The sequence below is a fragment of the Seriola aureovittata genome, chromosome 24, assembly GCF_021018895.1.
Source record: "Seriola aureovittata isolate HTS-2021-v1 ecotype China chromosome 24, ASM2101889v1, whole genome shotgun sequence".
Taxonomy (NCBI): domain Eukaryota; kingdom Metazoa; phylum Chordata; class Actinopteri; order Carangiformes; family Carangidae; genus Seriola; species Seriola aureovittata.
In genome coordinates this window covers 11,066,727-11,080,681 of record NC_079387.1, presented here as the reverse complement: position 1 = coordinate 11,080,681, position 13,955 = coordinate 11,066,727, and the positions used below count along the sequence as shown (strand labels likewise).

At 43.2% G+C, this 13,955-nt stretch overlaps 1 protein-coding gene across 1 annotated transcript; it reads right to left on the bottom strand.

Moving 5' to 3' along the window:
* Positions 1 to 86: 86 nt before the first annotated feature.
* LOC130165468 (ALK and LTK ligand 2-like) lies at positions 87 to 12,437 on the bottom strand. Its single transcript, XM_056370785.1, has 6 exons — positions 11,903 to 12,437; positions 10,936 to 11,186; positions 6,670 to 6,723; positions 5,933 to 6,013; positions 4,462 to 4,541; positions 87 to 2,663 (listed from the first exon to the last, which is right to left on the bottom strand). Exons 2-5 carry the CDS (start codon positions 11,174 to 11,176, stop codon positions 4,477 to 4,479), a joined length of 441 nt encoding a protein of 146 aa, XP_056226760.1. The 5' UTR covers positions 11,177 to 11,186; positions 11,903 to 12,437; the 3' UTR covers positions 87 to 2,663; positions 4,462 to 4,476.
* Between the last annotated feature and the right edge of the window lie 1,518 nt (positions 12,438 to 13,955).

Sequence of the window (13,955 nt, the reverse complement as noted above, 5' to 3'; positions counted from 1 at the left end):
GAGCTGGTCGGACTGCAAACACACACACACACACACACACACACACACACACACACACACACACACACACACACACACACACACACACACACACCTTTGACAGTTTGCCTAATTACTATGAAAATGGCTGTAAGTGATATTTTAGGCACATGAAGACAAACGCAGACAGGCAGACAGATCATTAACTGGTTAAAGAAGTTCTGGGTAATCATGTTGTGGCTATTATTACTACAGCTGTTACCATGGCAACGATCCGACCAAAAAAAAAAAAAATCATACAGCTGCAAACACATTCACACCACATTTTTCTTCAGATATCGTTTCCAAACAATAAGCAAAACACTCAGTCTTTTCCTCACCATCATCATCATCATCATCATCATCATCATCATCATCATCATATCTGTTTGTTTTAGTAGCTACTGATGATGCCATGATTTGCCAAAACCCAGGCCGACATGTCTCCACACAAAGTTCAAAGTGAAGTTCTGCTGGTTTGAAGAGGTCGAAGGAGTTAATCAGACAAGCTTTTCTTTTCTTCATAGCACAGAGGAAATATTCACTTTCAACATGTAACTGTGCAGCAGCAGCCAAAGTCAACAGTGCAGCTATGTGGTTCACCCTGTCAGAGACAAGCAGCTCCTCCAGCAGCCGCCGACAAACACCTGAAATAACCTGGAGTTAATTATTCTTTAAAGGAGCTGAACCAACTTTGGGATCGTTCGTGTAATAAACAACCTGATTGTCATTTTGTTAAAACAGAAAAATTCCAGGACTTCATCCAATCACAGGCTGACGTGAACACATATAACTGCTATAGAGATTTAACTCAGCGAAGAAACGCAAAATAAAAGTCTTAATTTGGAAAAACATATATATCAAACGTGCGTCTTTATTCCTCTTTCAGTATGTACATATTGCACACAGAGCTGCAGGTAGCTCTGTTCCTCACACGTGGCGGCAGCTTCAACAATATAAATACACTGGAATATTATTATATTATTATTATTATTATTATTATTATTATTATTTTGCATCATGTAACATAAAACACATTCAGCATCTCGGACGTTTCTGTCTCACAGGATGACAGAACAGTTAGCTGTGGTCCAACCGGAGGATCTGTCCGTGTAGTTCCTCCTACGGCTTCGAACGGAAGGTAAAATATAATTTAGGCGTCCATCGTCCAAAATTACACAAAAACCAAAACACTGTTGTTCTGCAAGAGCAGGAAGAAGACATCCGTCCCGTGGCAAAGTCTCGGGGGGCAAACAGAAAGCTTTAAAAACATTTCTCTTGATTTCAGAGCAGCGACACAACTCGTTCCAGCTCCTCGTTTTCCAGACAAAACTCCTGCAGCTCCATTAGAAACCAGTAGAATCCTCATCCAGAGGAAAAATAGAAATCCACTTTTTGCTCAGTCTGAACGTGAGAGGCTGAAGATCAGTTTCCTGCCAGCGCGTTCAGCCAAGTAGAGTCCGGTAGAATACAGCAGAACACAGCTGAGGTGAGTCTGGTTGTGTAGACTGGATTTAGAGGCACAGCACAGTGGGTGGGTTGTCAAGGACATTAGAATAGAATAGAAAAGAATAGAAGAAGAAGTCCAGACACAACTTCACTGTTTCAGGTCACTCTCTGTAAAAAAGCCACGGTCCAGCAGACAGACACATGCAGAACAGCTGGTGCAGCATTTAGCAGCTAAAGAGCCAGATGTTTCCCTCAGGAGCAGGTGGAGACCAAACACTGAGCTAAAAGAGAGAGAGGGAACACTGAACTTATACCGACTTAAAAAGCTGATGATGTGTCCTCAACTTGTTTCTGCTGTAAACAAGTTGACAATCAGTTGTTGCAGGTTTAAGTTTGGTGAAGAAGAGTCGGGTAGTTTAGGTTGTTTTTCCCGCAGGCCTGGCAGCTGTGCAGAGTCACGCTGTTGTGATGCTGCTTGGTATCAGGCCTGAGAGAGGACAACCTCCATCGGAGCAAAGCCTCTCTCTCAGTCTGACGCCTCAACGTGTTTGTGCTGGTAACTGAACAGAGAAAACTCTGTTTAGGATTTTACCTGAGTCTCTGTGTTTGGTTTAGTTTCTTTAAAGCCTCATTTCACTGTTTCCTGCTGCTGCTGCTTCACTCATCAAGCTTATATACACTTTCTAACTAGCTGGAGGCTTTTATTGTGAAGGTCTCAGTGAATTAACAGAGCCATTGTTCACTAAAACCTCAGCACATCTGGTCAGAGGTCAGTTTACTTATTGCAGGGAGGAAAAGCAGAAACAGACTGATCAGCACGCGTCCAGTAACTCAAGGTAAACTTCTTCTTTTACACGCTGTTGTGTTATGAACTGATTACATCACAGTTTACTAACTTACATGCTGTAAACTCTTATGATCTCGTTGATCTTGCTCTGGAGCTGAGACACGCAGTGGAAAGTAGAAGCCGAGTGGAGAAGAAGTAGAATCCAGAAAGAACGGGAGGAAAGTGAAAGAATGGAGTAGAATAGAAAACAGTGCACTCTGATCAGTCGGCTGAGCTCATTGGCTGCAGGACACGACCTCAGAGGAGTTTCTATTGGCTGTGAAAACTTCTGCCGCTCGTTAGGAAATGAACCTCGTTAGGATGCCCTGCCCTCCTCGTTGTCACGGCAACACCGCCCGTCTGTCAGAGGCTGTAGACGGGACACAGAGAGAGAAGAGAAGGTGAAGTCAAGCTTAAACTGAAGTTTTCAGGTTAAAACACAACATGAAGCAACAAACCGTCTCTGTAACAGGAAGCTGTGTCGACCGTCAGCTGGTCAAACTGTAGCGTGAAGGTGCCACGTGTTGTTCTTCAGGCTGAGGAGCGTTTGCAGCTCTGAATATTTCCCTGACACATTTTTAAAGAACGGCAAAGTTAAATCAGCAGCCGTGACAGAACGTGAGCATCTGTTAGTGGAGGACAGCTGCAGGGAGGAGGAACTGTAGAAATAATTATTATAGTAACAACAACAAGGAAGACACGAGGTCAAAGGTCAGAGGTGATCTAGTTGAGCTCTTTCATAAAGTTATGAGACTCTTCGAAGGAAGAATAAAAAGTTGAAGCAGCGCAGTTCGAGATATCCCGACTTTTATCCCCTAGTCTGAGTCAAGCTCCAGAAACACTGGAACTACATTTCCCATGATGCAGCTCTACAGGGCTCTACAGGTTTTACAGGTTCCAGTATTTACAGGTGTGAAAGTCCAGCGGCTACAGGTTCTGTGGGTTCTGTTGACTCCGGTTTTAAAGAAACATCAGGTTGTTCAAGCTCAGTAAAACTACAGATTAAGGATTTACCGGTTCTACAGAATCTGGACTCTCGTCCCACATGTTCCACAAGATCGACAGACTCTCTGCTCTACGGGTTCTACAAACTCCAGGTTCTATAGACTCCTCTGCAGGTTTTTACAGACTTCAGGTTCTACAGGTTTTATAAACTCTCTGTAGTTTTATTGTCTCTTTATGGTTTTAAAGAAATCACAGGTTCTACAGGCTCTAGAGATTACAGCATCAACAAGTTCCACAGGTACAGGTTCTCTTGGTTCTACTAGTTATATAGACTCAGCCCTACAGGTTCTACAGATACTCCTAATTCTTAAGTCTTTGCAGACTGTGTGGTTTTCATGTCCAGGTTCCACAGGCTCTAAACATGATGCGAAGTCAATGCGTTCCACGTAGTCCCGGCTCTACAGGTTCTACGGTTCGACTGACTCTATATTCAGGGGCCACGGGCTGCAGACTATGTTCTACGGCGTTCTACAGACGATATGTTCTGCAGGTTCTCAGGTCCTCTGTGGTTCTCCTGCTTCATTACGTTCTACAGGTCAGACCACAGGTGTTAGGGACTCAGTGTTCCTCCTGGTTCTTCTCCGTCTCGACTCGTCGTTAACTTCAGATAAACACATTTTCTTTCCGGCCGTTAAGTTTGGACTCAACAATCGTCACATTGTCGTAGTTGTTTGTTCTCTTCTTCTATGATCTCTATTGAAACGGCTGCCGGCAGCGCTGCCCTGCGCCCTGAATGATGTCAGATAATGATGTTCTTACTCTGCTTTAGGAACAAACTTTGGGTCGGTTCTCTACAGTGTGACTCGCAACAAGGGACGAAAACAGACAAAAACATTTTGACTTTCTTTTTTGAATCAAAGAGCTCCTTTAAGGAGGGAACAAGCCCTCGTGTAACTGTCCTCAATATGGTTTTTATCTTCAGACTTTTAGGCTTTAAGTTAATGAAGTTCTTTCTTTGAACACTGAAAAATAAAAATCTGGTTTTCATCATTATGATCACATTTGTTCTGCCTGTTCTGACCTTTGACCTCTGTGCTTTTGGCCACTGCTGCCTCCTCTGTAGTGGTTCGGGGGGGGGGGGGGATAAATTACAGGCAGAACCGTGTTTAAGATGAATATTTTGCTTTGTATACATGAATGTCCAAGTTCAAACTCAGTCTCACCGTCTCTCAGTCTGTTTATCTCTCCGTGCAGCGAGGGCTGTTGGCCAGTTGAGTCAGCAGACGAGCACATCTTTTATAAACTGCGGGGGACGAGAACAACAGAGTGTGTTTATCTGTGGTTAAAAATATGTTGAAACGTTCTAAAAACAGACACGATTTACAGCTGGAGTGTCACAAGGTTCAGGTTGTGTTTAGCCTAGCTTAGCACTGTCAGCGTGTGGTTTGTTTGATAAATGCTGTGAAAGAAATATTGATGTGAATTAGGTTGTTTCTCGCATTAATTAATGGTTTCCAAACTTTAGTCATATCATCTGGAAACCGCCCAAAAATGTCTCGGCCGACGTGTCACGGCAGGAAAAGAACAGGTGGAAACAGTGACAGTGACAATGGCTCCGATCCAGAAACTATTTCAGTGCAATGCAGCAATTAACAAGTGAAACACGTATAAAAAGCTCAGTTTAACTTCATTAGACTAAATACTGAAGGCTGCAAAGTGTGTTTTGTTTTAGTAAAAGTATAACTGGGATGACTCGTGTGGTTTTCACTCAGGCTATTCTAATTCTTTCTAACAAGTCTTTAAAATAATGATCATTTTCATGGCATGTGCTGTGGTATGTGACCCAGAACAGGCTCATTGTAGTTTGTCAGGCCTGTCCCTAGATGAGTCTAAATGACACAGAACTCAACAGGAAAACATATGAATCAACACAAACAATAAAACAGTCATTCTGCTGTCATGGTGAAAAAACTTCTGTCCAAACCCTCATGCCTCACTTTTAATTTCAGGTTTTTCCTGCATTAATTATGTTTCTTTTGAGGACTGGTGCCGTATGACTTTGTTCTATATTTTCTAATAGATGTAAATCAGTGGCAAAAACCAGCTGCAGTCAAGTGGAAGCAGGAAGTCTCATGAAGTTCCAGCACTCCAGTAAAGAAGCAGGAAATTGTACCAACACAGAGCTTCAGCAAATGTTCTTATTTATTTCCACCTTCGCTTTCTGCTGTTTCACAAACTGACTGAAGTTTGAACCTCCACAGCTCCTGTAACTTTTCTCTTCAACAGGTAAACCAGCTGCTACATTCACAATGATAACTGAAAAATACCTGCATGAACAGGCCACAACACACACACACACACACACACACACACACTGTGTTACACTGTTATCAGTGTAATCGTGTCAGAACAGCAGCAGCTCTCATGATCTTAAATCATGCATATATCTCAGTGTTTATCTTGGAGAGAGAGTGTGTGTTTGTGTGTGTGTGTGTGTGTGTGTGTGTGTGTGTGTGTGTGTGTGTGTTAAAACAAGTCTTATCCTGTTTTAGATCTAGAACAAACTCCTGCAGCAACATGACACAGTAAAAATGAGGGGAATCGAACCGGCAACCGGTGGAATAACTGACATGATTTCACTTGTGTGTGTGTGTGTGTGTGTGTGTGTGTGTGTGTGTGTGTGTGTGTACTCACAGGTGGGTACAGTGCAGTCCCTGGTGTTGTGGTACAGTCTGTTGAAATGTTTTCTGCACTTTGGGTTGAAGTAAAGAGGACCTGAGGACAGAGTGAAACACACTTTAATGTCATTTAAAAACTCTGAAAACTGGACTCTGATTGGACGGAGGGCGTTTGTTAGCAACAGCTGTGACACACCTTCTCATAGGTGTTTTAATTTAAATCTCACAGACACGTAACAGTCGGGTCAAACATCATCATTTCCTGAACATTAGCTGGTATTTAGCTGTTAGTTACTGGGACAAGTGTCTGCTCGCTACGTTTTTTAAGAGAAGACGAGGAAATCATGGTGCAGAGAAGTGACACACAGACGCCATGATCCATCTGAAATTCCCAAAAAGACGAGACTAAAATTTAAAAAAACATACACATAAAAAACCACCACACAAAGGGAAGTCACAACGGCCACTTGGTTTGAGTTTCAAATATAGATTCAGCATCATTTTTCCAGAAAGTCTTTTCAATATCTCCCTCTTTAACCGCTCTCTCTCCATCGCTGCCTCACAGGTGTCTCACTTTTATCTCCTCCCCCTCTAAGGTCGATTATTCTCTCCTTCTTCTGCTGCACTTCAGAGAATGATGAACAAACACAACCTGCAGGAATCCAGCTCGTTCACTCTGAGCACCTTTACAGCTCAATGATTCAGTCAGATCCATGTATTGTATGTTTAAGAGACGACAGCTGATGCTCATACCTGTCAGGTGTCTGATGAACTTATCCTTGTGCCGTGGATCTCTGGGATGACCCTCTGCAAGAGAAGCAACAGAAACACTTTTCAAACACATATCAGGCTTTGACATGTTTTAATCTGTTCATGGAAAACACAATAACACACAGGTCATTCAGATCAGTCAAACCACCTCCTGATGCTTCCCCCTGTGTTTTGTCTCAGATCTACAAACACAGGTTGTAGATTAACAACAGCTGGAAATGAACCTAAGTGTTTAAAAGCACTGAACAGACGGAGGGATTTTTATATTGTACTTTTCCACCTCTGGATATCAGGTGTTAACTGTGTCATTATTAATTAAATATCACATTTTAAAACAACATTCACAGCCAATCGTTTATGGAATAAAGGTTTATTCCAGGTTTGTTGTTGCTTGTTGTTGACACTGAGTCAAACTGAACAGACACGATCACTGGATCACTGTGATACTGAAGGAAACTTAAAAACCTTCTGGATGAAGTTCTGCAGCCTCTTTTTACTCTGGTGGATTTCTGGAGCTTTATTCTGGAGGGACATTATCAGGAAGAGGAATTTACCATAAATCTAAAACTATGTTTTTAGAGTTTAGATGTCTTATTGTTGTTTTTCTAACTCCAGCCCTGAAGCAGCTTCTTCACCTCACACTCTCCCTCTGCAGCAGATCATACAATACAACTTTACAACCTCCTCCAACACCTCTCTGATTTACAGAGCGTCTGTCCTTTGTGTTACTGTCAGCTGTGTGAGAGCTTTATGATTGTGGTACTTGCGTCACAGAAAAATGTGTGAATGTAAGAAGCTTCACTTTCACAACGAGCTTGTCGTTTTCTCATATGACAGATTGAAAAAAAAAACGTCATATGAAGAATTAAATCAGTGGAGAAACTCCTGAAGGGCAAACTCGTGACATGGGAAGATGCAGAAAGGCCGTGAGGCAGATCCACCTCAAGCTGCTGCTGCTGGATCAAATATCTCCACAACAGAGTCGTTGTTTCAGACAGAAAAGCCTCAGAACCTGCTCTGCAGAACACGGCAGCTGCATGTTCCTTTATGGGAAACACGTCAGAGGAACATGAGGGAGGTTTTTGGTGAATGTATGGGGGTCGTTCTGACGCTGGAGACTTTCCAGAGACGCCTTTAATCATTTACACTCGCACATGGTCACAAAGGGAAGTCACAACGGCCACTTTGTTTGATTTTCAAATATAGACTCTTATTTTAGCTCATATTGGAATCAATAAGCAGCTGAATCAGCTGTGATCAGCTCCTGTCTGCAGTGAATCATGGATGTACAGACATCCATCACAGGAACTTAAAAACAGGAGGATTCTGTTCTGCAGCCTCTTTTTACTCTGGTGGATTTCTGGAGCTTTATTCTGGAGGGACGTCAGAGATGATGATATCCTCAGGAAGTAGAAGTCACACCGTTCGTTTCAAGGTTGTAAAGGATTATTCTGCACCGTTTTTTTTTTCTTTCTCCTTCTTATGCTGCACTTCAGGGATCAGTCAGAGGCTGTTCATGATGAACACACCTGTCTGGAGACTCTCCAGGAACGCCTTTAATCATTTACACTAAATGCAATCACATCACCTGACCATCATCTCTCAGCTCCTCACTGAAAGATTCAAACTGACAGTGAAGTCCAGCTCCACGGGGCTCAGGTGTGCAGACTGTGTCTTCCTCTCTCCAGCACTGCAGAGGATGTAGTAAACTGCTCTGGTCCCACACAGAGCTGAACTGCTTCAATTTAAATGTAGACGAAGACATGATGTATTTTAAACCATCTGCAAACGTGTTGCAGCCGAGCGGAGGCCGAACATACACGACAACCTCACGACTCAAACCCTCCCTGTCAGTTTCCGGATGGCGATCAGGACCTCGGACAGCTCCTACATCCCCGGTGGTCTCAGGTTCAGCACCACGGACAGCGGTCAGGCCTCCACCTCCATCACCATCAGGGGATTAAACACTAACGCCACAAACACTGTCCTGCATTTATAACGAGTACAAGTTCAGAAGTACAATCAGCTGAAACGTACAGAACGGTTCCTTCTGCAGGGTTAAAATATATATGTGTCATATTTAATCAAATTAGCATTATTCATTTCTAATGTTGTCGCTGGTTGATTAGATTCATCTATAAATACGTATTTCATCAGATCATCAAACGTTTTATTCGTAAAATCTTGATCTGAACAGAAACGACAGCTGTAAAATAAACGTAGAGAAAACTTCCGTATTTAAATGAAGTGGAGAAGAAGAACAAGTTGTACTGATTGTTACAGCTGAGGCTCATTGGTTAACTTTACAGAACTTTTTGTCCAAAGCAGTTTATGTTTTCTCTTCATAGAAACACATGTGCTCTCTGTCTGGGATTTAATGATTTGACTCCAACATTACATAAGGCAGATTTCTTCCAACACTGAGCATCCGTTAACCAATCCAGTATTAGTTCCCGCTTCACATACAGGACAGCTGCCTCCACACGCTGAGGCCGGACCGGTCCTGAGCGCAGGAGAAGACCCTGCCATGGTTTGGCATCAGCTGCCTGCACTAATGGAGCCGGCTGTAAATGCACTGATGAGTTAAAGTGGAGTCTCATCCCGCTGATCCAAACAACAAAGAGTTCTCAAGTGAGGCAGCGAGTCTCAGACCGTTGCATCATTTCTGAGGCATTTCTCTGATTTCTGCAGCGAAGCTCAGCCAGTGTTTGTGTTATCCTTTTATATAACTGAGGGTTTATTTAGCCAAAGGAAAACATGTCTATCTTCACTCAGTCTTAAACACACAAACTCAAGTTTGACCTTAAACTCTCACTAATTTATTGGTAGTTGTTCAAAAATGAAGCTGAAATTTAAAACTGCAAAGTAAGTCAGCACATTTACAATTCTTCATGTACTTTACTGAAGTATTTTAATTTTACTTCTATTTCACTACATGTTCTACTTCTTATTTATTCATTTTCTAAAACAAGTTACTTAAACAACTAGGAGGATTCACTTGGATTAAAACATGAGGATTTTATAAAATAGGATAAATTGTAATAGATTAAGCTCAACACTAATTAGAAGGATCTCTAAAGTGAGAGGCGTGTTTTCACAAATCGATCTGAGGATTTCCTCCTGCACGTTTTAACTTTATCACCACGATAACGTTTAAATATCAGAGTTTATAATCGAAAACCGTGAAGTTAACATGAAAAAATTGATGTAAATATAAATCCAAGCAATGGACAAAGAGCTGACTGTAAATCATTTTAAACCTCAGGTTAACTTTGTTTTATTAGTATGTAAAGAAACGTTCTTCAGTCTCTGAGTTTTAATTCCTAAAAACAATGCATGCTGGGAAGTAACATGCGAGTTGTGTTTCATTTAAAACATAAATTTAATGAGTTGAGTGAACTTCAGCCATTCATTCATGAAACAGATCATGTTCATAAAGTCTGAAAATTAAAACTAGACATTCTCCGTTGATTTAAGTTGAAAGAACAAAAGTCACATATTTAAGTTGAGTTAACGAGATCAGATTAGTTGGTTCAACTAGACTCCTGTCAGATGTTTTACCCGGTACATCAGCCACTGTTTCACCTCTCTGTGTGTTCTGACCTGAGCCAGAGTCCACACCTGGTCAGTAACACGATTCTGACAAGACAACAGGATCCAAACAACCACCTGGTGATCGATGGTTCTGCAGGTGAAGTTACTGAGGTGCAATACTGACCCTAATTAATTATTATTTTACTTATTTAACTCATTCATCCATTCATTCATTCATTCATTCATTCATTCATTCATTCATTCATTCATCGGTTTTACTCCTTGAACTGTTTGTCATGAGTCACTTCCTCAGCTCAGATTAACCACAGACCGCACTGTGATAAAGATGTTATCACACTTCACTGGAGGTTTTATCAGAGCGCACGGTGCAGTATCAGTAGTATCAGTAGTATCAGTAGTATCAGTAGTATCAGTAGTATCAGTAGTATCAGTAGTAGTAGTAGTATCAGTAGTATCAGTAGTATCAGTAGTATCAGTAGTATCAGTAGTATCAGTAGTATCAGTAGTAGTAGTAGTAGTAGTAGTATCAGTAGTATCAGTAGTAGTAGTAGTAGTAGTAGTAGTAGTATCAGTAGTATCAGTAGTAGTAGTAGTAGTATCAGTAGTATCAGTAGTATCAATAGTATCAGTAGTATCAGTAGTAGTAGTAGTAGTAGTAGTAGTAGTAGTAGTAGTATTAATAGTAGTACTGACCCAGTCCGTGGTGTGACCTTCCCGCCCTCTCCGGGCTTCTAACCCCGTGGCCGCTGAGTCCCGCCGCAGGCTCCGCCCTCGTCCTCTGGTGGCGGCCGGTCAGCTCCAGCATGTTGCGGACGTCCAGACGCCCGTCCGCCCGGACGCCGGAGCTTCTGAGCAGGGCGGCCGCGGTGCAGCGTCCCGCCGCCAGCAGCAGCAGCAGCAGCGCGGACAGGACCGGGAGCCGCGGGAGCAGCATCACTGCGGACCTGAAGGAAGACACTTTCATTTATTGAGATAAACTGACTTTCATTTTGACTTTGGAACAAGATCCCTTCAGTAGGTTAGCCGGAGCTTTCGATCATGTCACATAACCCTCATCAGTAGGACCTTGAGGTGAGTGAGTGAACTTTAAAGCTCAGGAGAACATCTGTCTTCTGATGAAGATCATGATGTGATCGAAAGATCCAGGACAGGACTCAATGGAGCTCTTACTGAGATTGTTTTCTCGTGTCTCTCTATTTGATTCACACTCGGTTCAACTTCCCTGAGAAGCAGCTGCAGCTTATCTGCTGTGAGTGCGTGAGATCCATCCGTGTGTTTGTGCTACAGCTGGTCTGAGAACAGTGCGCAACCATAATAATAATAATAATAATAATAATAATAATAATAATAATAATAATAATAATAATGCGACCATCAGTGCACGTTACACATCTACATCTAAAACAATTTAAAACCAAAAAGTTGATTTAATTCAGAATTTCACTGAAAGTTCTTCAGTTTTGGGTCAAAGTCAAACTGTTAAAAATTCCCTGCAGTTGTGAATCGATGATAAAAAATGTCCGACATTTGCTCCCAAACTATTTTCTGCTCCATCAGAGAAAGTTGCAGAAAGTTCAGCAGGAGAAAGAAAGTTTTCCCTCCCTAAACAACCTGTTGTAACCTCGTCAGTTCGCTGACTGGCGGTAAAAGGCAGAGTTACCTCTCTGGATCTCTCCTCTCTCTGCGGCTCTTTACGCGTCTCTGTGCGCCTCCGCTCCCCGGCGCACCGCTCACTGATCCCGGGCTCTCCCTCCCGGCTCGTCCCGGCGGGGTGACTCCCCGAGGTGTCGGACTTGTGCTTGTTGTTGTGTTTTTCTTCTGTTTTTGTGTTTACCTATCCCGGGTTACTCTCGATCGGAGCCGCGTGCCAAGCGCCGGAGCCCGGTGGCATCTTACACCGGCTCGGGTCGCTGGTGGAGCGCGTGGAGCAGGGGGGGCACCTTCATCGTCATCATCCTCATCACTGTCATCAGCCGGTCCTTCCAGCAGCAGCTGCCAGAGAGCGGCACGGGTTCATGTCTATCTGCGGACCGAAGGGAAGACTTCCAGTCAAGCCGGGATGAGTCCAATAAAAAGCGGGAGACACAGTGCGGATCCGGGACCCGGACTGGTTCTGTTCGGGTCTGCTTTATTCTACTGATCCTTCTCCTCCTCTTTCCTCTGTGGAAATAATCCTCCGTCCCTTCATCTCTCCTCACGCTCCAACTCTGCCAGACTACGGAAATACAGGAGGAGGAGGAGGAGGAGGGAGGTGCGTGCGTGTTTGTGCACGCGGACAGTTGACGCGCACGCTCAGACATCAAAAGACAGTTTCAGAGTTGCAGCCTGTTGCTTTCAGCGGCGCACCACTCCCTCTTAGCGGATGGAGAGAAAAATGCTCTTTACGTCTCCTCATCACTCCTCTCCGTCTCACTTCACTGGGCTGTTGGTGCTTCCACCATTAAAGGGCTTTTTATGAAGGCGCGAAAAATATAGAACAAGCAATGAGGGTCCTGAGTGAATGAGGAGGATCAGAGTGTTTGAGGAGGATCAGAGTGTTTGAGGAGGTTCAGAGTGTTTGAGGAGGATCAGAGTGTTTGAGGAGGTGCCAGTTGCAGGAGACTGAAAGCAGGTTCTGAAGGTTCGACAGGATGTTGCTGGAGTTGTTTGAAGAGGTGTTCAGGATCTTTAACCAGGATTTAGGGGATCTGAAAAGGAGTCGAGGGTTTTCAAAGTGTTCAGGAGTTCTTGAGCAGGTTCTTGGTGTCTGGGCTTCTTTAAGGCCCATGAGGAGAATGAAGTGGTCTTTGAGGAATGCTTGGTGGGTTTCCACAGGTTCCTGAGAGGTTTTATCTCAGGCCGGTGAGGAGTTCCAGGTATCCGTGAAGTGCTCCCTGCTGTCTCTGATGAAACTTCAGGGGGTTTTGTGGATGTTTTCTGGGGCTCGGTAAGTCTTCGAAGAGGTTCTCACAGTCTGTGAGGAGGTTCCTCGGTCATAAACAATATTCTGGGCGTCTGACAAGGTGTTCCTGGAGTTCTGGAGCATTCGGGGCCTTCTCTGTGGATTTCAAAGACAGTTTCAGGTTCCACAAAGGGTTGTTTCTGAGAATAATGACTTCAAACCAAGGTGGAAACACACAAACACAATTATCCAGCACACTGAAGGTACACAAGATAACACTGTCCAACCACAGCAACAATAACTGAAGACTGAATAACAAGAGTAAAGAGGGCTGGGAACGAGCCAAACTGTCAAAAGTTGAGAATTAAACACACACACACACACACACACACACACACACACACACACACACACACACTTCTTTTTGTTGATGTGAATGGCGGCCTGTACTCTCAGGGTTCCACCCTTATTTGTTCATCTGCTCTATCAGATATCAAATCACTCAGCTGCTCTCTTTGAGTGAGTGTGTGTGTGTGTGTGTGTGTGTGTGTGTGTGTGTGTGTGTGTTGAACTGTATATGTAAACACATTTGTACATCTAGTGTGAAAGAATGATGATTTACCAGAAATCAGGACTAATCAGGAATGTATGTGGGACACTGCCAGGTCGTATGTATGTGTATTTGTATAGAAAGCATATACATAGGTGTGTGTGTGTGTGTGTGTGTGTGTGTGTGTGCGTTAATGTTATTTAAACCTGTATTTATACAGGGTTTAAAGGCAGTTTGCAGAGGAATGATGTCCTGTATCTCGGAGTGGAGGCTGTTTATTCA